Raw genomic sequence first — 26283 nt, 5'->3', positions numbered from 1 at the left:
GTCATCTGGGCAGCCCAGGGCTCCATACACACTACTTGGGCTTTGGTGCTGCTAATACAGTGGTACCTCAGGTTACAGATGCTTCAGGTTACAGATGCTTCAGGTTACAGATGCTTCAGGTTACAGACTCCACTAAGCCAGAAACAGTACCTCATGTTAAGAACTTTGCTTCAGGATGAGAACAGAAATTGTGCTCCAGCAGCGTGGCGGCAGCAGGAGGCCCCATTAGCTAAAGTGGTGCTTCAAGTTAAGAACAGTTTCAGGTTAAGAATGGACTTCCGGAACGAATTAAGTTCTTAACCCGAGGTACCACTGTACAGTAGTTTGGCTTCACCCCCAGAAGCACACTCCATTGTCTCTCAAGACAGACGGGTGCTAGCAACCTGGGGGAAAACAGTGACTAGTGGAAAGCCCACATTTGAATAGTTTGCACTTTGTGTGCACTTTTCCACAAAATACATGCTCAAAATATAGAAGAGGAATGTTTTGATGCTTTCCAGTGCATTCATTCATAAAATATGCATTTTCTGTGCACAGAAAAGGTTGTACCCAGTGCTAATCCTACTCAAAATAGACCCATTAAAATGAATGAACACAACTAACTTAGATCCACTAATTTCAGTGGATTTACTCTTAGTAAAACAGAGTTGGATTACAACCCAAACACTATTGCAGATCTTGTAGTATCTGACTGTGAGTTGTGTTCTGATCTGCAGGTAGCTTTGGGAGCACTGGATTGCTGTGAAAAGTTGCCTGAATAAATTCCTTCCCCATTCCTAGGAGTGATCCTGATCAAAATAATTTTTGCAAACATATACAGGTGATAGAATATGCAGGAAAAGAGAAACAGAAGTCCTGGATGCTTAACTCTGAGCTGTGGACAAAAGTAGAATAGAATAGAAACAAAGAAAGAAACAGAAAAGCTTTGCAGTTGAACAGAGAGATTTCTAATTTTTATAAAACATTTGACTGCAGCCTAATGCAAAATGTGGTGCAGACTTTTGGGGTGCATTTTCCATCTGTGGGTGGGGGAAATAACCTGAAAGAAGCAGAGTGTGCAAACCCAACTGTCTCATGTTGATGCTGACATTTTGGGGTGCTCCATAAGACATGAGGGCAACATCATTGGGGCGATGGGCTTGGGGCCCCAGCAAATACCCAAACATACTACCCTTTGGAGCTGGCCCCACTGATCCCAGTGGTTCAGAACTAGGACCTCAGAATAAGGTGATTTTACAAGTTATTCAACACATGTGTGTGTTCCAGGGCACTGCCACTTAGCCTGCTGGCCGTTACATTCCCCCCCCCCCCCGATCATCCAGAAAAAGTTTGCATCTCCTCCTTTAAAGGGATTTTAAAAGTCTCTGGTTTCCTTGCTGTCAGAGCAGGTTTTCCATCTGTGTGGCTCAATGCCACCCCCTAAGCTCTACACAAGGCTATATAAGAGACCCCAGCAGTTGGAAAACACTCAGAGCGGATGTATTTAGACAGGAGTCCAGAAGACGCAAAGAACTGGGAGACAGGGTAAGCTGCAACACTTATTTCTCTAAGCATCTCAAACTTCTTAGAGATTGACTAGGCGGAACAAAATCTGAGCTGCTCCATCATTAAGTCCATTTTTAAAAATGGTGTGAGGTTGACTTTATATGCTGTTATATGCAAAAGTCACTTACATACAACATGAAGAAATAAAAGCAGGGGTAGGAACCCGAAATTTTATTGCATGCTCGCTTGATTTAGACTGTGCTTTAATTTATCTTGATAAGTGGGAAGTTTCTTTAAGAATGGGTTATACATATCCTAAACAGATAAAATGTGTTGTTTTTAACCATGGAACCACTGTTGAATGCTTGGTTAAGTAGCAAGTTAGAAGCTTATAAGAGGCAGTTGTGTCAGAGAGCAGAGGACAAATTGTTCTGCAGTGTGAAAACAGTGGCTTTGCAAGGCAGGTTCATCACGTTGCAACGACTGGGAAAGTTGAAGGGACCACGCCAGCCAGGACAGAACCTCTGATTCAGGACAGGTTGCCCCTAATTTATTCACACCATTAGGTCAGAGAATTCAGGACTTGGATAAATTCCTCCCGATTCTTCTCCAGCTATCACTCAACATTCAGAATTTGAAAAAGGAGGGGAGCGTTAATTTTCAAAGATGTTCAATAAAGAGCCACCGCCGTGATCCAGGCAGCATGAAGAGCTTCTCATCTGGCGGAGAAATGGGTGGATGTGCCTAAGTCTCTGATATGAAGTCCTTTTGCTTTGCTTGGAATGGATGATTCCCGCACACACACACACCCCTGCAAAAAAGAAAAAAGTTCAGGCTTTATTTAATTGCATTGAAATGAAATGTATTGGCAAATGTGAACAAGAGTTTTGAAAAAGAAAGAAAGAAAAAAAGGGAGAGAAAGAAAGAAAGAAACCACTTTTTCATTCAACCGTCTAAACTCTGTTTCGTTTACATCTTGGGCAGACCTTCTTTAGACTTCAGATGGATTCCCTAAACAAACATATTTACTTCAGAGGGATCTGAAGGAGATGTGTGGAAGGCAATTGCAATAGCATATTCTCCTCCATTTCATCTGTTTGCAACAAAAAAAACCGTGGGCCCTTCCAGGCTGTCACTATTTTCGGGTGAGATTTAATCACATACCAGCAAATTTGGGTGGTTGCAGTTAAAGCTGATCCAGAGCTCTTGCGTAACGAAACCTGCTGTGCCCCCAAAGTGATGGTGAAATGCACTGGAATGTATGGGATAATAATTGCTTGACACAAAGTCGTATAACCCATCCACAAACTTAGTGCAAACAAATCAAGATGAATGTTTAGGTTGTCTGGAAGTGTTCCCAATTATATATGATGTTCTATTTCAAGATTTCTAAAAAGCACAGGGTGACGCATGTAGGGATTTGGGGGAGAAATTCAAATTTATGCTTGTTTAAAGTCAAACCTATTTGATTCACTCTTTCCGAAACAATACGAGAATGGAAACACGGGCATCCTTCGAAATTTGCACTTCTCTGAAATTTGCAATGTTGTCCTCTAGCCAAGTAATGTGTACAAAAATACGTAGACTGAGGTAAAGTGTGCATATAACTGCGCTAGTGAAAATAACATACAACAATGCAGTATGTCAGAGAAAATTGCTTTGCAAAAACACTGATGAATTTCATGAGAACCTTTTTTTTTATTAATCACAAACTAATGTGGAAATGTGCAGAACTGTACTTAAAATCAAGAAAATGAGAAACTGAGAAAAAAGGTGAAATTGATAAATTCACCCAGCCCTAATCACATGGTGATGCTAGAAAGTTAAGATTATTTACAAGAGTTAAGAACATCAAGAAGTTTGTAATGATCCATTTCCTTTGGGTCAGTTTTATGGCTGAGGTCTTTTGTGACTTGCGTTGTTGATGAGGATGCTTTAACTCAGCTGTCTCCAACCTGGACTCCTCCAAATGTTTTGCCTTATAATGTTGGTTGGGGCACCAGGTCAGCAAACGATTTTTAAACGTTTTGCTGGTTTATATACTTTTGATTATATTGCACACTGCTCTGGGATTATTTTAATGAAGAGTGAGATAGAGATCTTTTAAACAGATAAATAAACAAATGGCAAGAAGCAGTTTCCAAAGTGCCCCTAAAACGTATTTCTAACTTTGGATTTGAATTTTTGAAAACCTGACCAAAGGTTGGATTTGAGCAAGGTTTTATTACAATCCTAATCTTAATATGTTGCCTGCTGCAAGGATTCTACCAGGACGGTTTGCATTCTGCATAGGGATTCCCAGCAAATGCACACAACTCTTGACGTGGCATTGACACAGTATTAAAAATCCTTACAATGTCAGTTTTAAACTATCAAAGTTTCTAGACCTTGTGAACATCATGATAGGCTTGAAGGCATGAGGGCAGTGCCTAGTGAAACTCTTCACAGTGGAGTTTCAGTAGGAATCCTGGTGGCTGGGGGTTAGGAATTCAGTCCCTGCTAGACTCCTTCCTTGCCTAGCTGCTTGGACAATCTCATATTCTATTTTGTTCGGGTGAAAGAGGATTCAGTACTTAGTAACAGACATTTTAGGGACGTGGGCAGCGTTATGGATTAAACCACAGAGCCTAGGGCTTGCTGATCAGAAGGTCAGCAGGTCAAATCCCTGCGACGGGGTGAGCTCCCGTTGCTGGGTCCCTGCTCCTGCCAACTTAGCAGTTCGAAAGCACATCAAAGTGCAAGTAGATATATAGGTACCACTCCAGCAGGAAGGTAAATGGTATTTCCATGTGCTGCTCTGGTTTGCCAGAAGCGGCTTAGTCATGCTGGCCACATGACCCGGAAACTGTATGCCGGCTCCCTCGGCCAATAAAGCGAGATGAGCGCCGCAACCCTAGAGTCAGCCACGACTGGACCTAATGGTCAGGGGTCCCTTTACCTTTTAACATACATTTTTTTTTTTTTTAAGAATCCCAACACCAACATGACTAGAAACTTGTAAAATAATTTGTATATTCTCTCAGTGCAAATCAAAACATGTAGCATGTGCATGTACACATCTGTGTCTGAGGGCCCTGGGGAAAGGGTTTACACTTCCTCATCATTTCTGGCTACATTCCTATCAGATTTGCGAGCGAAACTGGCTCTTTATTTTCCTTAGCATATGTCTCGGAGGATGTTCCAATCTCAGGAGGGAGGATTGTGTTACAGGATGGATATGCCGTGGCCAAGCTTGGTTATTTCAGCATTCTTGAATCATTTCTGTTCTGGGGGCGTTTAATCCTTTTAAAAGGGGGCCTCCAATGAGATTGCAAGAAGCCATCATCTGCAGAACAGATTTAGTGTGGAAGCTTAAGTGGATAGACAGATATGAATACTGTCTCTGCTACACGCTTCCCTCTCGTTATACTTGAGACGTTATGCCAGGAGTTTCAGGGCGGGGGGCGGAGAGGGGAAACATCCACTCGATTTTCCAATAAGTTAGAGCAAGGAGAGCCAACTTCTTAAAAGTTCAGTCTGCTGCGTCCTCCCTGGCCAAGATGCTCAGGGAACAGACCCTCTCTGGTGATGGCGTCACTGTCCCGAGAGAACAGCCTAAGAGGGCATGGGTGTTTTTATTTCGGGTGCTCCATTAGAAGCCCTGTTTATTGAGCATTCATCCAGATTTGCTTACACAAAGCTTACGTGGAGGTTAGACTTTGGTCTTTATTGAGCTTTAACTCTAATTTGTTTAGGGGGGCGTGTGGTTATACGACGTGCGGCAATCATCCTCCGTTCATCCTTATTTGTGGGTGGAGTGTTTATACGTCTTCCCGTTAATCCTTCCATTCATCCCATGCTTTCCGGGGCGTTTACCCGTCACAGCTGTATCCAACTAAATTCTAATCAAAATAGACCCACTGACATGAATTTACCCAAATTAATCAAATCTATTAACTTTGTAGAATGTAAGAAGGGCCTGTTGGATTGGGCCAATGGCCCATCTAGTCCAGCCTCCAGTTTTTTCAGTGGCCAACAGATCCCTGCAAAGTCTCAAGAGTCTCAAGGTCAGGCTCCTGTTGATAGACATGTCCTCCTTCTTCCCCAGTTTCTCCATGCAGGAAGATTAAACGTCCACTCAGACCAGAGGGGCACCACCTGAATGCATCCAATCTGACTGGGAATCAGCTCCCCACGAGGAACCAGTTCTGTCCCTGGAGGATGGCTGCAACACAGCGATGCCTCCTGGCTTCCTTCATCCTTCTCGGAGTGGCAGGCATTTTCGGTGAGCATCAAAGATGAAATTATTATTATTTTATTTTGTTTTAGCTATCCAGGTCTAAGAAGGGTCTTCTTCATGCAGCTTTTGCATGCCCTGGAAGAACCATCAGAAAAAGCTCTGTTGGGTCAGACTAAAGGTCCGCCGAGAATTGTGCTGGGCCAAAACTTGCTCTCAAATTTCCTGAAGGAACGATGCTTCTGCTTTTTTGCACCTCACTCACAGGGCATTTGAGAATTCTTTTATAACTTTGGTGGCTGTGAAGTATCAAGCTTACCTTAATGTTGCCAGGGGACCAGGCTGACCTGCCCATGAGGCTCATGAGGCAGTCACCTGAGGTAGCAGGCTGGGGACGGCTGGGAGCTGTGACAGATCCAGCCCCCAAGGAGCATGCCGCTCTCTGCCTCCTTTGCTGCTACCCCGCTTGCTCCTTCCTGTATCTGCCCCACCTCCTTCAACATGCCAGGGCTTCCCCTGGCCGTCTCCACTTGCCTAAGGCAGCGATGGAAGTGCGGCAGGGGGTGGAGGGAGGTGCCATTTTCTGTTTTGCCTCAAGTGGCAAAGTGGCCTGGCCCTGCAGGTGGCCAAGGATGGCATGTGTTTTTCTTCCCAGTAAACATTTCTCTCACACTTTGCAGCCTCCCTGGCTGCCTCTGCTTCTTGATCTGAAAAAGCCCCAAGGGAGGAGTTGCCTCAGGCGGCAAACTGTTGCACAGGGAGACTTGTTTGCCAAGGACCAGAGATTGGTGTGCTTGCAGACCTTGCTTTTAAGGAAAGTCCTTCCTTGTGCCTTAAAATAAAATTCTGCAGGGATTTCTTCAAAAGTGAAAAAGTAAATGTGTTACTTGAGAACAAAAAAAGGTGCCCAGCAGGGAGTAGGAATTCCCAGCCCAGGATGCCATGGGATTTTCAGGAAACACTTGGGAAGGCTGTGGAGTGCAGACCGATAAAAGGTACTCCTTAGCCACCTCAAAATATTTAAAGCCCCTCCCCATGAATCCTGGGAAGTGTAGTTTGCCCCTCATGGATCTATAATTCCCAGTACCCTTAGCAAATTACAGTTGCTGGGATTCTTTGAGGGGGGGTGGGCTTTAAATGTATTGTGTACGCACAGCCTAAAGGTAAGGGGGGACACTGTTAAATTATTTTCACATTCAATTTCTTTATACTTTATTTATTTACATGCTTACTTACTTGTCGCATACATGGTTCTCGTCGTCTCCATTTTTATCTCACAGCAACCCTGTGAGGTAGGTTAGGCTGGGAGATCATAGGAGCCAAGGTCCCTTCACCCACCCCATATAATATTTGTGGGGGCCGGGGGCGTTTTCCATTCAAATGGTGTGTGTGTGCCGTGTCTTGTGATTGATTATTCAGGGTGGGGCTTACCTGCCTCCCCCCTCAAAATTTTATTCAAGTTGACATCCCTGTGACTTACCCATGAGGACTTAAATCCCCCAAGCAAAAAACTGATGTGGAGAGAACGGAACTCAAGACTGGGGGGGGGGATGAGAATGTGAGAAACCCAAATGGACAGATTTGCTTGTCTTTTGCTTACACACACCTGCCTTCCCCTTGGGAATGGCTGTGGTGGGTGGGTTAGGAAAGCTGCCCCCACTTCTAGATCTGCGGCCTAAGGCAGTTGCCTCACTTTGCCTAACAGTAGGACCGGCCTTGATGGAGTTACGCTGGGAATAGGACGGGGCGATTGCTTCTCTGTGTGCTGAATTTCTGGCCTCCCCTGCCTGCCCCAATAATCTTGCTTGCCTTCCTCAGCGGAGGATGCATTCAAGTGGGGGTGGGAGGCGGGTTTGTCATGGTTTCAGCTCTGCAAGAGGCTCTGCTCGACAGCCTGCGTAGACAGCTGCCGCTTGGCACACTCGAGTGGAAACCGAATTTGACAGGGAACAGACACAAAACCTTTTGTTTCCAATCCCCAAACCAGCTGCTCTCTTGCCCCACAGGCTGGGTCGGCTGCCATAAAAAAACCACTACACCAACGGCAGGCACCGCAAACATTTGTTCTTTTGAAAATGCATCTCGCACAGAGGCGCTGCCCCCCGCATAGCAATGAACCAGAGGTCCCATCTACATTGTGTGTTGACAGCACTTTAAACAGCCATGGCTTTCCCCAAAGAATCCTGGGTGTACAGGGTGCTGGCTGCTACAATTCCCAGAATGGTTTTAAGCAATCCCCTTTCCCAGAGAATTGTGGCTCTGTGAGGGGAATAGGGGGTGTCTCTTAACAACTCCCAGCACCCTTAACAAACTACAGCTCCCAGAACACTTTTGGACAAGACATGACTCTTAAATTGCTTTCAGCATACAATGCAGATGGGACTTCAGGTTCATTGCTATGCAAGGACAGTGTATTCATCTGGTGCCTTCATTGTATATCTTTAGGCGACAGGCAAAAAAAGTCCTGTTCAACCAGGCCTTTGGCTGATTAACATCAGCCTTTTAAATGTGTTCGTGGGAGGAGAGTATTATTTTGTTGTCTTTGTTTTAACTATTAATTGTGCTTTTACTTTGTACTTTTAATCTTGTGAACCGCCCTAAGATCTTGTGATGAAGGACGGTATCTAAATCTAATAAATGATGATAATAATAATTGTGTGAGATGCATTTCACACTATTGCGTAACCCTCTGAGTAAACCTATTGTGTAATCAAATCAGGATGAACACTCAGTAAATAGGTCATCTATGATATTATTTTCAAATCACATTTTCACTCACCTTTCCTCTAAGGAGCTCAAGGTGGTTCTCCTCCTTCTCCATTTTATCCTCCCAAGAACCCTGTGAGGTAGGCGAGGCGAAGAGAAGAGATAGTGGCTGGCCTAAGGTCACTCAGCAAGCTTTGTGGCTGATGGAGGGTTTGGCCTCTGCTCTCACAAGTCCCATGACCCTAACCACTACACCACACTGCTCCAAAGTCCTTTCTTCAGTGCTGGCAACGGGATCACATCCTTCCTTGCAGTTAAGGGCAAGCAGTGCCAGGGACTTGGCCAACAAGCCATGCTCTACCTCCACAGGAAGGAATTAGAAGAGGAGTTTAGCTTCAGCCAAGTCTGTGCAGCGACAAGCAAGCCGAGCCTACAGAACCACAAAGGGAGGTTGTATCAGCCAGTCATTTCCTTTCTTAACTTTCTGGATTTTTCATTTTCATTTGAATCGTCATCTGGCTTCCTTTTAGAGTCTGGGAGTTGTTTCACTTCCTCCCCTTAATGCCTAATGTCTTGTATAGCACAAAAAAATTGGGGAAAGGTCTGCAGCAGACTATACAATTTTGCTCTTGCACCACGTTGCCAAATGCTCACATGCACCCCCTTGCCTCTCCTTTGCACGCACATCTATTGGGGGAGGGTGCAGGGATGCAGAGAGCTCCACTTGGCAGCTGTTGTTACAGCTGTGAGGCTGCCCAGCACTGTGGTCAATAAGGCTTCAGAGATAGCAGCAGAACTAGGACAGGGGATAGGACAATCTTTTCACCCTAGTACCTGCAGAGTGTCACCTTTGCAGGCCAGGCAGGGCCTGGAAGGGCCAGAAGAACACCACAAATGTGAAGTTCTGGTGCCTGGGGGGGGGGGGCAGGTAGTGCCTCTGGGTGGAGGTCATGGGAGGACAGCACTTTGGGGTGGTCCTTTGAAGGATCTGGGTTGGCAACTCAGAGACTCTGCTGTGTGGAGGACAGGAAGAGGAGCAGCAGCTGGAATATATTATTGATATGGCTATATTGAACATGTCATTTTAATATCTTAGATCGTACAGTGGTACCTTGGTTTTCTCAAATGTAATCTGTTCCGGGAGTCCATTCGATTCTCGAAACCGTTCGAAAACCAAGGTGCGGCTTCCAATTGACTGCAGGAGCTCCCTGCAGCCAATTGGAAGCCACATCGGATGTTTGGCTACCAAAAAACGTTCGCAAACAGGAACACTCACTTCCAGGTTTGTGGTGTTCTGGAGCCAATTTGCCCAAGAGCCAGGCTGTTCAACTACCAAGGTACCACTATACTTCCGCTGTTTTGTGTCATAAGCCACTTTTGGTTAGAACAGAATGGAAAACGTTTAAATGTTAAATTTAATCTAAATGGCTAGAGCAGGGGTCGGCAACCTAAGGCCCATGGGCCGGAAGTGGCCCGAGGAGGTCATTTGACCGGCCCATGAGTCATTCCTGAACTGAGATGGCCGCTTGCACGCTGAGCTAAACCTATGTGTCTGCTCATGCGCAGATGCCAAAAATCACTCACATGCATGCACAATCTGGCACATGGAGGGATCTCCATTGAACTGATCCGGCCCAGGCAAGATAAACCTTGCTGACCCCTGGTCTAGTGGGTCAAATATTTCTCTCCATTTCCCCCATATCCTGTTGTTTCCCCTTCTGTTTAGAGAGTAACATGAGCAACAAAAATTGAGATCCGAGACAGTGAGCACTTTCAGGCAGGAATCCTGCCCCCCCCCCAAAAAAAACCCCTTTCCATGTTCTCTATAAAGAAGCCTGTGCACTGATGCCATTATATTAAGGGAGTCATTTTCTGGCTCTTTCTGGCTCTAACTAAGGCTCTGTTCGAGGCAGGGCTGAGTCCCAGAACCTATTTAGGATGCTTTGGAATATGTGAACCTATGGACATGTAAAAGGGATCCTTAGTAGGGCTGGAAAGAAATTTTATTCAGGTTGCATTTCAAGGGAAACCTGCATGAACTTTCTGAAACAATCCGTGAACCAAAATTTGCGCTTCTCCCAGTTTTGCAGTGTAATTCTCCAGCCACAGAATGTGTACAAATGTGCACATGCTAGGGCAGGGTGTGCACATAATGTATATATTATAGTGAGCAGAAAAATCATACTAAAATCATAGCATTGTAGAGTTGGAAGGGACCCCATGGATCATCTAGTCCAACCCCCTGCAATGCAGGAATATAAAGCTCTCCGATACGGGAATCAAACCTGCAACCTTGGCGTTATCAGCACCACCCTCTAACCAACTGAGCTATCCAGGCTGAGCCTTAGGTACTATACTAGGGAACATTGCTTTGCAAAAATGTGTATATAAGGAGAGATTGCACCTACAAATATGTACATTAGGAGAGACTGGTATTAAAATGCTGGTGAATTTTCATCAGGACATGAAACAAAACATTGCAAACTAATGTGGAAACGTAGAGACCTGAACTTAAGGCTGGAAAAAAATGAGAAACTTTGAGAAACCAACATTTGAAAGGTTCACCCATTCCTACACTGAGTAACCACAGTGTCTCTACACATCAGGAATTGAAGCGGACATGCATTTACAAAATTCCAGCATCACAAGGAGCATTGAGGACTCCCAGTATGTATTCTCTAGAAACTAATAGCTGGGTATAATAGAATTTATGCTACTGTTATCACTTCAATATGTTATTTTCTCCAGCTGGTTTGATTATGTTTTTCTCCTGACTTTTCTCTCCCTGAGGCGAGCGAGTTCTAAAGCAATCAGTCAGCAGGATCAAGCCAGGACAGAAACTGTACAACCCTCTGATCAAACGCGGTCCAGACAGTAAGTCATTTCCCATCTCTAGCAGTTTTGTTTTAGGAAAGAGGGAGGATGTCTCAGACTTTGCCATTCCTTTTAAAAAAAAGAGAATGATTTAATTTGCAACAGATCCAACCAGTTTGTCTCCACGACTTTCTTCAGTAATGGAAAACATACTAAGTAAGTCCTGCCACTGCTGAACAACTTTTGGCGAGCAGCAAAAGAGAATCGGCCTGGCTGCGTTTGCTGGACAGCGAAAGTCAAACATAGAACAGCAGCCCATTTCAAGGCCGGTCCTGCCAATAGGCAGAGAAGGCAGCCTCCTCAGGCAGAATATGCTGGACTGGCGGTGGCAGCACCTGGTCCGTTTATTCCCTATGAGAATAGAAAGGGAGCCTTTCCAGATCATGCCCAAAGCCCACCTTAGTCATGTTGGTTTCTGCTCTCTTTCACTGTGCAGCGAAGTGCTTGTCACGAGACAGGTGTTTACATTCCACAGTCAGTTGCTGTTGGGTTTTCCCACGGGAAAGGAGACTGGATGTGACGTACTCTGGTTTCCTGTTTTTCACTGAGTTGTTCTCTCCGTGCTTTAGAGGAGAGAGGATGCTTTCTCTGCTCCGGCAGAGGCAAGATGTTTTTCTGTAATCTACCAGCTTTGAAATGTAAATAAAACAATATAGAGTATGTTGGCACGTACTTCTCATCATTCCGCTGTGCACGGGACACTGCAATATCAACAAGTCAAGCATTCAGTAGCTACAAAAAGGTTTGGTGAGGGGTGAGCATAGGTCAAAGGTTAGCCATGGTAATTGCTCTCATTTCCCCGCACCCAAAAAGTTGGAACTCCCTGCTTATTGACATCTGGCAGGTACCTTCACTGTGCTCTTTTAGATGCCTGCTAAAATATTTTTGATTAGGCAAGCCTTTCCAGATATGTGTACGGTGAAACCTCGTGTTACGTACCATCCTTCTTACGAATGCTTTGGGTAACGAGCTCCGCTAACCTGGAAGTAAATGCCTCTAGTTGCGAACTTTGCCCCAGGATGCGAGCGGAAGTCGCACGCCGGCAGTGCGGCAGCAGCGGGAGGCCCCATTAGCAAAAGTGTGCCTCATGTTAAGAACGGTTTCGGCTTCAGAACGGACCTCCGGAATGAATTAAGTTCGTAACTGGAGGTACCACTGTAATGTTGATGTGCTTTAACCTGGTTTTTAGCTTATTGTTGATGTTACTTATTTTTAGAGTAGCAGCTGCCTTTGGACTACGGTTCCCATCATTCCTGACCACTGGTCTTGCTAGCAAGGGATAATGGGGATTGTAGTCCAAAAGCAGCTGGAGACCCAAGTTTGGGAAACACTGTTTTCAGAGGTTTTAAATTGTTGTTTTTAACTGTGTTTTACGGGTAGTTTAGTTCTTTTATTCTTTTTTGTAAACTGCTGTGAGGTTGTGGGTTGTTTTTTTTAAAGTAATCAAATGCTATATAGCGTCTTTTTTGCTCTATAAGACTCATTTTTCCCCTCCTAAAAAGTAAGGGGAAATGTGTGTGCGTCTTATGGAGCGAATGCAGGCTGTGCAGCTATCCCAGAAGCCAGAATAGCAAGAGGGATTGCTGCTTTCACTGCGTAGCAATCCCTCTTTCTGTTCTGGCTTCTGAGATTCAGAATATTTTTTTTCTTGTTTTCCATCTTATAGAGCGAAAAATTCGGAAATAAAATAAAAATTGAGGATTGTGGGGCAGAGAGTGAAAGAGAGTGGCTTACCAACAGGGTCTATGTCGCAAGCGAGGTTCAAACTAGGGACTTTCTGATCCATAGATCAGTCTCTTCGTCAGTATACAACACCACTTTCACTGTGTAAAGTGATTCTGAATATGTCTAAGAGCAAGTGGAGGAACCAAGCAAGCAGGCTTATGAAGCCTGACCATCGATCCATCTGCACTGAGTATTGTCTGCACTGACTAGCAGTGGTTCTCCAGGATTTCAGGCAGAGGACATTTCCAGCCCTATCTGGAGAGGTCAGATATGGAACCTGGGACCTTCTGCATTCAAAGCAAATGCTCTAACACTGAGCCCTTCCCTGCAAACTTTCCAGTTTACATTGGATTAAGAAAATAGAAAATGAAAGGTCAGTAGACAGTTAACCAATCAAAGGGGTGAAGAAAAGGTGGGGACAAATTAAAACAGAGCTGAATTATATAGTGTCAGGGGCTCAGGAGCAGAGACACAGGGGAGAGAGGAAATGGAGAGCGAAGGGGAAGAATCTGAGGGCAGCGTAGGGGAGTATGACAGTGGCACGAGAGATTCCATGAGCTTCTCCAGCGAATCAGAAGATTCCCAGAGGGGGGCGCCGAGGGCCGCGGCAAGGGGGGTCCCAGGGGGGACGCACCAGAAGCAAGGGGCCAGCGGGGACTCCCAAAGCAGCAGCGGGAGATCAGGACCAGTTCCCCCACCAGAGCGTAGTGGGGGGGAAGAGTCCCATGTATCAGGGCCAGCGTCTCCTCCAGCAGGGAGAGAAGATGAGTCAGGGCTGACCACGCCTCTATCGGAGAGTGAGGGAACGGAGGGGAGGTCAGGTCCAGCTAGCCTCCCCGAAGGGGGAAGCAGTGACAGGAGCAGTGTAACGGTCAGGAGAAAGGTTGCCGGCTGGGCGCGCGCGCCAAGTTCGAATGTACAGGCGCGCGGGACAGCAGAAAGCACGGATTGGGAACCAGGTCCCAAAGCCCGCCGGAGGCGGGGGGAAGACTCAGGGGACTCAGCGTCAGAAGAGTCTAGAAAGGGCAAGACCCCAGCGGACAGGCGAACCCAGAGGAGGAAAGAGCAAAGGAAGAGGTGGAGCAAGGCTAGAGTCTTAAACTGGTGTCTGGGGGGAGGAGATTCAGACGGAGCTTCAGCGGTCTAGAGTTCGAGACGTAGAGCTGCGCGCCGCGGCTTGGAAATCGAAACTGAACTTCAATAAAGACTTTTGTATATAACAAGAACTGGCGTTGGTCCTTTGTGAGCTGGGACCTCGGGCAGCTCTGACATATACATAAGAGCTAAAAACAGCTTTTTGGAGTTAGATGAGATCCTGCAAGGCTGTGGCATATGAAACCTCATTTAAGAGACTATAGGTCCATCTGGCTCCACATTATCTACACTGACTGGCAGTGACCAGGGCCTCAGGCAGAAGACATTCCCAGGCGACATACCCAGAAATGCAAGGAACTCAGCCAAAGATGAGGAGCTTCTGCCCACAAAGCAGATGTCTCTGCACTTAGCTATGGTCCTCCCATCAGTGTCTTTTCCAAATCATGTTTTCCATCTTAATACTCATGCTAAGTTCGGGGGTTTGTTAATTCTAAATAATAAAACTGATGGAAGACAAGAAGGTTTCCAGGTAAGTGAGAGGCACCCTGCATCCTTCTCTGTTATCCAGGCAATGTGAGATGGACCACTTGGTTTAACATTGACCACCCTGGAGGCAATGGGGATTATGAGCGCACAGATGCCATCCGCTTCTACTATCGGGACAGGTTGTGTCCCAGGCCCATCCGCGTTGAAGCCCGAACGACAGACTGGATCCCTGCCACCAGCACAGGCCAGGTGGTTCACTCCAACGCCCAGGAAGGATTCTGGTGCCTGAACAAGGAGCAGCCTGCAGGGCAAACATGCTTGAATTATGCTGTGCGTTTCCTGTGCCCCATAGGTAAGTGCTCACCAGATAAGAAGGACCTGGTCACTGGATCAGGCTAGACATCCATGTAGTCCAACATCCTGTTCTCACAGTGACCAACCAGAGGCCCACAAGCAGGAACTGGCTGCAACATCATTCTCCCCGCTTGTGATTCCCAACAACTGGTATTCAACAGCAGAGGCAGAACATAGCCACCATTAGCCTTACCCTCCAGGAATTTGCCTAATCCTCTTTTAGGTTGGGGTGTGAATAGATGCTAAAAGGTAAAGGGACCCCTGACCATTAGGTCCAGTCATGGCCGACTCTGGGGTTGCAGCACTCATCTCACTTTATTGGCCGAGGGAGCTGGCATACAGCTTCCGGGTCATGTGGCCAGCATGACTAAGCCACTTCTGGCACGGAAACACCGTTTACCTTCCCGCTGGAGCGGTACCTATTTATCTACTTGCACTTTGACGTGCTTTCAAACTGCTAGGTGGGCAAGAGCAGGGACCAAGCAACGGGAGCTCACCCTGTCGCGGGGATTCGAACTGCCAACCTTCTTATTGGCAAGTCCTAGGCTCTGTGGTTTAACCCACAGCGCCACCGGCGTCCCTGAATAGATGTTAGGAGAGGCTATATTTATTAGATATTATCCTTCCTTCCTCACATTTGTGAGTTCAGCAGAGTGTCATCCCTTTACAACTTAAAAGGGAAGCAAAGATAGGCTAGTTTTAGGCTTTTAGTTTAAGCAATCCAGGATGCTTTAAGGCAGACTGGATTCTCCTAGTATTTCCCCTTAAAACAATAATTGCACAGTCTTGTAAAAACATTTACTCACTCAGAATGCTTGTTGCCAGACTCCTTACCTCAAGATTCCAAAATGTTATGGTCTTCGTGGTCAACATGGAGCGAATGTTCTGGAAAATGTGAACAGGATGGTGTCCAGACTCGGACCAGGACCTGTCTCGCGGAAAGCCTTCAGGAGCCACACTGCAAAGAAATGAGCGAGGAAGGACGACGCTGTCCTGGACCTCCTTGCTCAGGTGCCCCCAATAAAATTCTAAGACTGTGTTGTAGGTGAACTGTACTTGCATATTCCCACCCCAATACCTTAAACTCTTGCCCCCGCAATGCCTTGTGTAGCATCTTGCTTTATGAAGAGAACTCAAAAGCTTGTCACAATTTTGTGAGAGTTTGGTTGGTCCCTAACCAACAAGAGGTGTTTTGGTCTGGGGCTGAAGATCCATTGCTATTTCTGCAACTGGGTCCCAGAAGGGTCCCTCCCTTTGATATCTACGAGATCAAAAGTTTATTGAGGACTGGGGAAAGTTAGTTGAGTATTGGGAATGTATAAGTGATAATGAAATAACGTTAGTGGCATTTAAAGAAGCTCTATAACAACATACAAAATATTGTAAAAAGGGAAAATAGAAATGGGGGGTAGGCATAAAGGCAATAGTAAAATTTGGAAATGTGTAATTAAAGAAGTTATAATTCGGATGATTGGCAGAGAGGCTGAAGGAAGTCAAAAAATTAACAGAAGTTGTAATGTGGTGCGATTGTATGCTTTTTGATGGAAAATTAATAAAATTTAATTATAAAAAAACAGAAGGGTCCCTCCCTCCAGCATACTGGGGTCAACCAATCGGCATGAAAGGGGAGCTTCTTGGCCACTGAGATGAAGTCTTCCCACCCTTTCTGCTGATTGGAGCCAATCAGAGTGAAAGGAGGTGAGTCAGCCACTGAGGATTGGCTCCAAGGGTCACTTTGGAGAAAGAGAGTGGTAAGATCACTGAGGAGCCATTGTTCTGTAGGTTCCAAAGCTAAGCATTTATGAACACTGAAAACGCAAGGTGCTTCCGTTTCAAGGGAATGGTATGCAAGTTCTGTTATATACAATGGAACTTCAAGGAAACATAAATAAGTCACACAGAAAGAATATATTGGAGGACTTCAAATCATTTGCCCACGTTATGTCCACAGAAAATAGATCTTGCTGAAATGCAACCAATGGAGATCTGCATTGTTGTAACAACAACAACAAATATTATTGTGGTTGTAGAATTATAGCCATATTCTCAGAATTTTGTATAGTCTTAGAAGGGGGCATGGCTGTGAGGAGGTGTGGCAGTGTTTGTCATGGAAGGACCCTGCACATCTGAATTTTCCACTATACTACTGCTAACAAAGGCATTGCCTAAATGTGGATTTTGGAGGAAAGGCTGGTGGTGACTGTGGTCCTTTCAGCTCTGTCTAGGGATGGGAGGGAAATTCAATTCAGTTCACTTTTAAAGGGGAATCTATCAAATTCTCACTTTCTCAAATAATATGAGAACCGAAATATAGCCACCCAAAATTCACACTTGTCTGAATTTTACAGTGTGGTTCTCCAGTGACTGTTAATAATAATAATAATGGGCCAGGTGGAAATGAGCCCTGTAGCAGAGAGCAGTCTTCTTTCCAGCACTCATGGCATCAAATGCAAATATTAGAGGAAAGTGTGTGTAAAAATGAACACATTAGTAAAACACATTTTTACAATCCTTGCAAAAATGTGTACATTAGTCAGAAAACTGCAAGTAAAAATGTGTTTATTAGGATAATTATTTTCTTCCTTCTTTTGGGGTTGTCTCCAACACCAGTCATACTTAGAGTAGACTTACTGAAATTAATGGACACACCTAACTTAGATCCATAATTTAAGTAGGTCTGTAACTTCATTGGATACAACCCTTAATTGTGCTGGTTTCGGAGAAGACCGTGTACACACCATACATTTAAAGCACATGAGGTCCCCCAAAGAATCTTGGGAGCTGTAGTTCACCTCTCACAGAGCTGCAATGCCAAGCAGCCTTAACAAACTACACTTCCCAGCATTCTTTGGGGAGTACTGTGTTCTGTGTGCGTAGTCAAATAAAAAATGATGTGATGTGTCATAACCGGCTGTTTTCTCCATCCCGCAGTTTGCAACATGACCTGCTCCATGGGCCATGTGAATGCTGAATGTGACACCTGCATGTGCGAGGAACACCTGCTTCGTGGCAAAGTCTCCTTGCAAGGTGGTGGCCCTGCAGTCGGTGCAGCCGTCTCCTTGCAAACCAAGCCGACAAAACTATTGACAGTGACTGACAGAAACGGAGAGTTTCAGGTTCCTGGCGTGTGCCTTGATGGCAAAACCGCCTTGCAGATCAAAAAGCCCAATTACAAAACAGCTTTGGTCATCGTCCCCGAGAGTTCCGGACGTTCCTCATCAGTCCACATCCACTTGGAAAGAGCAGGTAAACAAAGTCTGTTAACAAGCAACTTCAGTGCAAACTGTTCAAAGGGATGGGAGCCACACTCTTGTTACCTGCCACACACCTGAGCTCACATATGACATTGAGGGTGGAGCAGGTGGCTGTAATTTGGGAGGAAATGGCCTTGTGGGTTTAATTAGGCTGGCAGGCCTGAGGTTCTCCAGGTCTGGATCAAACACAGGAAATGGTAAATCCAGCTATGTAAGCCAACTCAGTGAGGAATATTTTCTGCCCCCAGAAAAACCGTACATGGTGACGCATCCCGAGAGCAAAGCCAGGAGAGAGGGACAAAGTGTTTCTTTCTGTTGTCAGGCTGTTGGAGACCCGGTACCTGACCGATACTTTTGGTAAGTCCTTAAAGTTCACACAGGCAAAGTGTGTTCCTTAATAGGTTATAAAAACTGCATAAAGCTATAATTAAGTCATTACACTAATGCCACAGTCTTTATTTCATTAAGCTCCCACTGACATTAGTTTTGTTCTAAAGCAGCAAATGTAACCACGTGAAGCGGCACCTTTTATATTACATGGAATTGAATGTTGTGAAGCCCCAACATGGTTTTGGGGCTGTTAAAGGAACACAAAGCAGTGTGGAAAAGGAGGGATGTTTTCTGTCCCAAAATCAACATTAGCTGCTAGCTGCCCTAGTGCTTCTGACGTGTGTAGTCATAAGAGTAATTACCCGTGTGGAAAACTGCAGATGGGAAAGCTTTTGGAGGGGGGGAATTATGAGCCCAGAACATATGAAGCCTCCTAATAGCACTGGAATAAACAATTCTTTAAATAGGGTGGTGTTCAACCAAGATCTAATCAGAGTAGACCACTAAAATTAAGGTATCTAACTTAGTTCCGTTCATTTCAATGGGTTTAGTCTGAGTAAAGCCTAGCTGAATACCAACCACAATATTTATTGACAATGACAATTTTTAATCCTAAAGGTAAAGGTAAAGGTACCCCTGCCCGTACGGGCCAGTCTTGACAGACTCTAGGGTTGTGCGCCCATCTCACTTAAGAGGCCGGGGGCCAGTGCTGTCCAGAGACACTTCCGGGTCACGTGGCCAGCGTGACGAAGCTGCTCTGGTGAGCCAGCACCAGCGCAGCACACAGAAACACTGTTTACCTTCCCACTAGAAAGTGGTCCCTATTTATCTACTTGTACCCAGGGGTGCTTTCGAACTGCTAGGTTGGCAGGCGCTGGGACCGAGCAACGGGAGGCGCACCCCACCGTGGGGATTCGAACCGCCGACCTTTCGATTGGCAAGCCCTAGGCGCTGAGGCTTTTACCCACAGCGCCACCCGCATCCCAATTTTTAATCCTGCTCTTCAGCAAAAAAGAGAGAGAGACTTGCAGAGTGGCTTGCAATTCAGTTAAAAGGCTTATGAAAAAACAAAAGCACAGCGCAAAAGGAAAATGAATTGGGAGGGAGGAAGTTGAAAGGTTACAAACTGTTGTGCTGACCAGCTAGGATGAAAAAGTTCAGGGAAAGGAGGCAACAGAAGTTGCTGTGCTGATGGAGCAGTCCTGCTTCCCTTCTCTTCCTGCATCTGTGCTGCCTGGTGGAATGACTAATGCCAAGTGAGAACTGATGGAGGGAGGAGTCTGTATGATAAACCCATCACCTGTTTGTTTGTCCCAAACACTTGGTTCTTAGAGATATACTGCTAATTTCTTCACATTATTTATCTACTATATATTTTGGAACGTTGTTTTGTTTGTTCGCTATTCATAGGGCTACTGCTTAAGACACCCTAACCAAATTTTGCACAATGGTTCCTCAGATCAGGAAGCAGCTTTTTATGTTTGGATGCAATTGGACGCCATTTTGAATCACAATGGCAGCCTGAAACTTTCAAAACTGCACTGATCTTTTTGGCATTTCTGAGCAACGCCGAGTACGAGACTGCTATTGATTCGATAAACTTTTATCACAGATCTCCCATTAGCTTTTCATTTCCAGGGTGGGGAAAGGGAATAAATCATCAAGACAGCAGACCTGGAAAATCCACAAAAGCAAAGAGAGGTAGAAAAAATATATCTCTTTGATTCTAAGCCTTGAGTCTTCCCTTTCTGAAAATACTACAGGTACCATAACGAAACCTTGCTAGACCCTTCACTCTATAAGTACAAAAGCAACCTGGTGATAAAGAACTTGAAAATGGACCAAGCTGGAGAGTATTTTTGCAAGACCAGCAATGATGCAGGATCTGTGAAGTCCCGAGCGGCCACACTTTCCATAACAGGTGAGAAACCATTTTGGGAGGGGCAGGGAGGCAGAAGTGGTGGTTGTCTTCAAGTCTTCGCTATTCCTTACTTATAGTGTATGGAAGCAAGTGGGGCAGTCCCAGTGCACACCCACACCACAGAGTGGAAGTGGGACTGGACTGCTTGGAGGGTCCCCCCCCCCCATTAAACAGTACAATTGTACCTTGGTTCTCAAATTTAATCCGCTTCGGGAGTCCGTTCGACTCTCGAAACAGTTCGAAAACCAAGGCGCAGCTTCCGATTGCCTGCAGGAACTTCGGATGTTTGACTACCATGGTACCACTGTATATACATTTTATGAGATAAATAAATAAATTCAAGCAACGGAAATTGCCTTCATGAGGCAAGCAAGGATGGGTGGATTTCTATAGTTTGTGTTGATTTCACATATGTTCATGCAGAAGTCTGTTCAATTCCCCCTTTCACACGTTGTTGCCGTTTTAAAAAATATCTATACAACATTATTTTATCTTAGTGTATGCATTTCCAAATGCATATCCTAAACAAGATTTTTTTAAAAAATGTATTTTGGCATCTATTTATCTTTTAGCAAAATTTATTTTTTGCAAAATACAAAAGAAGTGCCATCTCAAAATGCACCAGTTTTTGTGTGTGTGTTTTTAAAGGTATGCAGCTGCAAATATTCTGCCTGTATTTTATACCCGGCATCCATATGGTAAAAACTGTTGCTTAGCTGAACGTGGAACAAATGAAACATTTAGAAACAGGAGGGAAGGAGGCAAGTTGGTGTTCTATGGCACCACAGCAGCTAGGCCCCATGGCAAACAGACCTGAAGCAGGTGCCCCCTTTGTAATCTGGCTGCGAAGCTGCACTCATGGTGGGCCAGCTGTTCTCTCCATCTATAATGTCCAGGAATCAGTCTAGACAACGTATGGTGATTTAACTATATACATGATGTTAATCACAGTTTGAGTGCAGGATTCCTCTTCTTCTTACAAATTGCCAGCATAGGAGACTCAGCTTGGATTGGGACCCTGGTTTGGGAGGTATAGGGGCTCTTAATCTTTTGAGCTAGGCTGGGCCCCCCTCCCCCCATGGCTGCTAATTACATAGGAAAATGTAAAAAAATCCCCCTCTACCTCTCGTGCCATTTGGCTTCTTGCAAGGATTGGTGAAGCTGTCAAATTTCAGTTTCTCATTTTCCCAACCTTAAGTTCAATTCTCCAACATTTCCACATTACAGTGGTACCTCGGGTTACATATGCTTCAGGTTACATACGCTTCAGTTTACAGACTCCGCTAACCCAGAAATATTACCTCGGGTTAAGAACTTTGCTTCAGGATGAGAACAGAAATCGTGCTCTGGTGGCGCAGCAGCAGCAGGAGGCCCCATTAGCTAAAGTGGTGCTTCAGGTTAAGAACAGTTTCAGGTTAAGAACAGACCTCCGGAACGAATTAAGTACTTAACCTGAGGTACCACTGTAGTTTGCTTGAAAACGACAGCAAGCTCATGAAAATCCATCATTTTTATGCAGCTTTTTCCTAATGCACACATTTTTGTATGCAATTTGCCTAATATATAGTGTATTACAATGTGCTGTTTTGACAAATGTGTGCATTTTCTCCTAGCTGGTGCATTTTTTTGTACACATTACGTGGCTAGAGAACTGCAAATTTCAGAAAAGCGTGAATTTTGAAGAAGTGCTGTTTGGGTTTGCTTATCATTTGGAGAGTGTGAATTACGCAGATTTGCCTTTAAATGCAAATTGAATTGAATTTCACTAGCTTAGCTCTGTTGGTAAGAATGTGGTGTTTATAACGCCAAGATTCGATCCCCATATGGATTGCAGCTGCACATTCCTGCATTGCAAGGGGGTTGGTTTAAATGACCTTTGGGGTCCCTTCCAGCGTTACAATTCAATGACTCTCCCCCATTGCTAGCTACTTTCCAGAGAAAAGTTCTTCACTCAATGGAAACCCATGTCATTAGTATCCTGTGTTATTCGGCCCTTAGTTACATGGGTTCAGAACTCTCACTTTTTGGCTTGAACAACATTCCTGCATAAGGAAAGTCCCTGAACTCTCACAGAAATGGCTGCACAAGAAACTAACATATGAAATCTATTTCAACAGCAAAGAATGAAGCTCCTTGCAAGCCAAGACCTGAGAGCTATCTCATCCGGCTGCCACACGACTGCTTCCAAAACTCAACAGGCTCCTTCTACTATGACGTTGGCAGATGCCCATCCAGTGCCTGCTTTGGGATGTTGGATAACGGCCTCCGCTGCAAAGACGTTGCCGCTTACTGCTGTGGGGTCTCCAGAATGGAGACACGAGAATTAACCTGTTCTGGGTACACACTTCCCATCAAAGTGAATGTGAGGTGCGGCTGTCAGAAGTGTGTTGAAGCCAAGGTGACGGTGCGCGGAAGAGCCGTGGCTTCCGACACGCAAGAGCCCATGAGGTTTGGCCATATATACATGGGGAATAACAGGGTGAGCATGACCGGCTATAAAGGAACCTTCTCCATTCAAGTGCCCCCCAACACAGAGAGGCTGGTGCTCACGTTCGTTGATCGCCTTCAGAAGTTTGTGAACACAACCAAGGTGCTGCCTTTCAACAAAAACGGCGGAAGTGTCTTCCACGAGATCAAGATGTTAAGGAAGAGTCCGCCCGTCATGCTGGAGTCGACAGAGACCAGCGTGATACCTCTGGGAGTTATGGAGGGAGACGACCCGATAGCCGAACTGGAAATTCCCCCCAATACGTTCTATAGACAGAACGGAGAACTCTATGCTGGGAAGGTGAAAGCCAGTGTGACCTTCTTGGACCCAAGGAATGTCTCTAGTGCAGCCATAGCACAAAGCGACTTGAACTTTGTAGACGACGAAGGCGACATGCTCCCTCTGCGGACGTATGGTATGTTTTCCATGGATTTCACGGATGAAACCTCCGCCGAAACCCTCAACGCAGGGAAAGTGAAAGTCCGCCTAGACTCCGCTCAGGTGAGGATGCCAGAACATCTGAAGGGAATGAAGCTCTGGTCTCTGAACCCCCAGACAGGCTTATGGGAAGAAGAAGGAGACTTCCAGCTTGACCAGAGAAGGCGCAGCAAGCGAGAAGAACGGACATTTCTGGTAGGCAACATGGAGATAAGGGAAAGGAGGCTTTTCAACCTTGACGTCCCAGAGAGCAGGCGGTGCTATATCAAGGTGCGCACTTACAGAAGCGAAAGGTACATGCCCAGTGAACAAATAACGGGGGTGGTGGTTTCCGTTATCAACATGGAGCCCACACCAGGCTACTCAACCAATCCTAGAGCATGGGGCCGCTTTGACAGTGCTGTCACTGGCTCCAATGGCGTTTGTGTGCCCGCTTTCTGCGATGACCAAAACCCAGATGCCTACAGCGCTTACATCATGGCGAGCCTCGGAGAGGAGGAGCTTGAAGCTGTCCCCTCATCTCCAAGGCTTAGTCCTACTGCTGTTGGAGTCCCGCAGCCGTATCTCAATAAGCTGAAGTACCGGCGGACGGACCACGTGGATCGTAACGTGAAGAAGACCGCTTTCAGCATCAGCGTGGCAAAGCCCACTCCGAACGCCGCCGAAGAGAGCAACGGCCCCATATACCCTTACGAGAAACTTCGCGAATGCGAAGTGGCTCCACATAGTGCCGCTCACTTCAGGTTTTACAGGGTAGAAGGAGACAGGTATGACTACAACACAGTTCCTTTCAACGAGGATGACCCCATGAACTGGACAGAAGACTACTTGGCCTGGTGGCCCAAGCCAATGGAATTTAGGGCTTGCTATGTCAAGGTGAGGATCAATGGGCCCCTGGAGGTGAATGTGAGGTCTCGCAACATGGGGGGCACACACCCACGAACAGTTGGCCAGCTGTACGGCATCAGAGACGTCCGTAGTATCCGTGACCAAGAGCGACCCAATATTTCAGCAGCGTGCCTGGAATTCAAGTGCAGCGGCATGTTGTATGACCAGGAACGTGTTGATCGGACACTAGTGAAAATCATCCCACAAGGGAACTGCTACCGGGAGAGTGTCAGCAGCACACTTCATGAGTATCTGGTGAACCACCTTCCCGTTGCGGTCAACAACGACTCCAGTCAGTACACCATGTTGGCGCCTCTTGACCCTCTTGGTCACAACTATGGGATCTACACAGTTACAGACCAGGATCCCAGGACAGCCAAGGAGATAGCTCTGGGAAGGTGCTTCGACGGAACATCTGACGGTTCCTCGAGAATTATGAAGACCAACGTAGGCATAGCGCTCACTTTCAACTGTCAAGAGAGAGACGCGCAACAGCAAAGCTTGTTCCAATCCCTGCGCAATGTGCCAAACAGGTACCCGGTGAGCCCTCTTAGAGGGAGGGTAGGGGTAAGAAGGTCAAGCGAAAGCCGTGTTGGTCAGATTAGGGGGAAAGGCACCCCCTTTGTCAGAGTTCCTCAAAGAACCCAGTAAGATCTTATAATCCAATGCTATCCAACAGCTCCATGGGACTCAGAGGGTCCTTGCCAGTGCACACACACATCAATTCTGGGGACAGCATCACATGGACGATAGTACAGTATTTTTTTTAAACGCTGATTTATGTGGGGAAGCCTCTACCCATATGAAGTTCCTTGAGTCCTTCAACACCTTTTACTAACATTCAGATCTCATCCTAGGAATGCAGTGAAATACTTAACAAGATAAATAGCAAGCACTTGGTTAGAACATCTGATAAAACCACACTGGCTGCCCCTGGCTTAAGCAATAGCACCTCTCAGTGAAGTACTGTCTGAAGAGACCTCCAGGTATAGGACGGTATATAAATTCAACAAATAAATAATAAAAAAGAGAGTATACGCAGGATGCACCAGGATGCACCAACAAGGTGGCCCTTCTCTCACTGATGTGCTCCAATCCCCCCACCACTTCCTTCCACCTGGATTAAATTTTGCATACCTCTTAAAAAGGGAATGAATATTTGCAGGTAAGCTAGCCTCAGCCCATATGCTTCAGCCCAAATTCTGCATCACCGGCAAATCCTTTCTTTGAAATTTTAGAACTTACTGTATTTAATCAATACCAGTACTGAAGATTCCCTCTTTGAGGAAGGTTGCATTTTAAGAGTCTCTGACCAAATGCAGCTGAAGAGTTAACACCTAATCTATGTAATTATGATCTTGTTTTTCAGAAGAATGTTTAAAACTGTAAAAAAATGTTCTCTGCAAGGGTGGAAGAAGCTATATCGAATATTTAAAAAAAATGTACATAAATTCTTTTTCTGATAAGTGGCTTTGGCAGCCCCATTAACAAATGATAAATAAAAAGGAAGCTATTCCTTCATATTGAATCTACAGTAACTGTAAGGCTCTGTAAATGTGAACAATGATATTTATTTCTGTATTTGCTCTGCAACTGTGTGTGTGTTTTCATTCCTGCCATACTGCTCTTGCGAACTTCTTCCCTTGTTTGCAGAACACAGAAATGCCAATTAAATGTATTCACTCCATTTCCACCCCACATATCCCCCAAGGAAATAAAGGCGGCATCTATGGGCTCTTCCGTGACCCCCCTCCCCGTCAATACTTACAACTATACTATGAGGGAGACCAAGAGACAGCAAATGGCTCAAGGTCACCCAGTGAGCTCTGTGGCTGAGTTTGTGATTTCAGCTTAGAATTTCCCCAGCTCTAGTCAAAGAAGCCAGTGCCAGTTAAGCGCAGCTTGTGCTTAACTAAATAGAGCACAGGGGACAAGTCTGCAGGGATGAGTTTGGTCCACAAGTCTTACATTACTTCCCGAAAATAGAAATAGGAAAGCTTATGGATCAAGAGTTAACATGTGC

General features: G+C 45.5%; 1 protein-coding gene and 1 long non-coding RNA gene across 3 annotated transcripts in view; both read left to right on the top strand.

Moving 5' to 3' along the window:
• LOC310831985 overlaps nucleotides 1–26283 on the top strand; it is a 372207-nt gene that overhangs the window by 284688 nt on the left and 61236 nt on the right. The gene's annotated exons all lie outside the window — the stretch shown is intronic.
• CILP (cartilage intermediate layer protein) lies at nucleotides 1467–25853 on the top strand. Of its 2 annotated transcripts, none has more exons than XM_083713073.1 (9): nucleotides 1467–1524; nucleotides 5573–5749; nucleotides 11198–11281; nucleotides 14670–14939; nucleotides 15767–15952; nucleotides 17873–18187; nucleotides 18444–18552; nucleotides 20289–20446; nucleotides 22564–25853. In XM_083713073.1, the coding sequence occupies exons 2-9, from the start codon at nucleotides 5686–5688 to the stop codon at nucleotides 24909–24911; spliced, it is 3534 nt and encodes a 1177-aa protein (XP_083569199.1). In that variant the 5' UTR covers nucleotides 1467–1524; nucleotides 5573–5685; the 3' UTR covers nucleotides 24912–25853. The 2 variants fall into 2 exon arrangements, with proteins under 2 accessions (XP_083569199.1, XP_083569200.1); XM_083713074.1 differs by lacking the exon at nucleotides 1467–1524 and adding an exon at nucleotides 5128–5175.

This window comes from Podarcis gaigeae, assembly GCF_964106915.1.
Source record: "Podarcis gaigeae genome assembly, chromosome: 14".
Taxonomy (NCBI): Eukaryota; Metazoa; Chordata; class Lepidosauria; order Squamata; family Lacertidae; genus Podarcis; species Podarcis gaigeae.
Note: the sequence above shows the minus strand (reverse complement) of the source record. Positions and strands in the feature narration are given on the sequence as shown.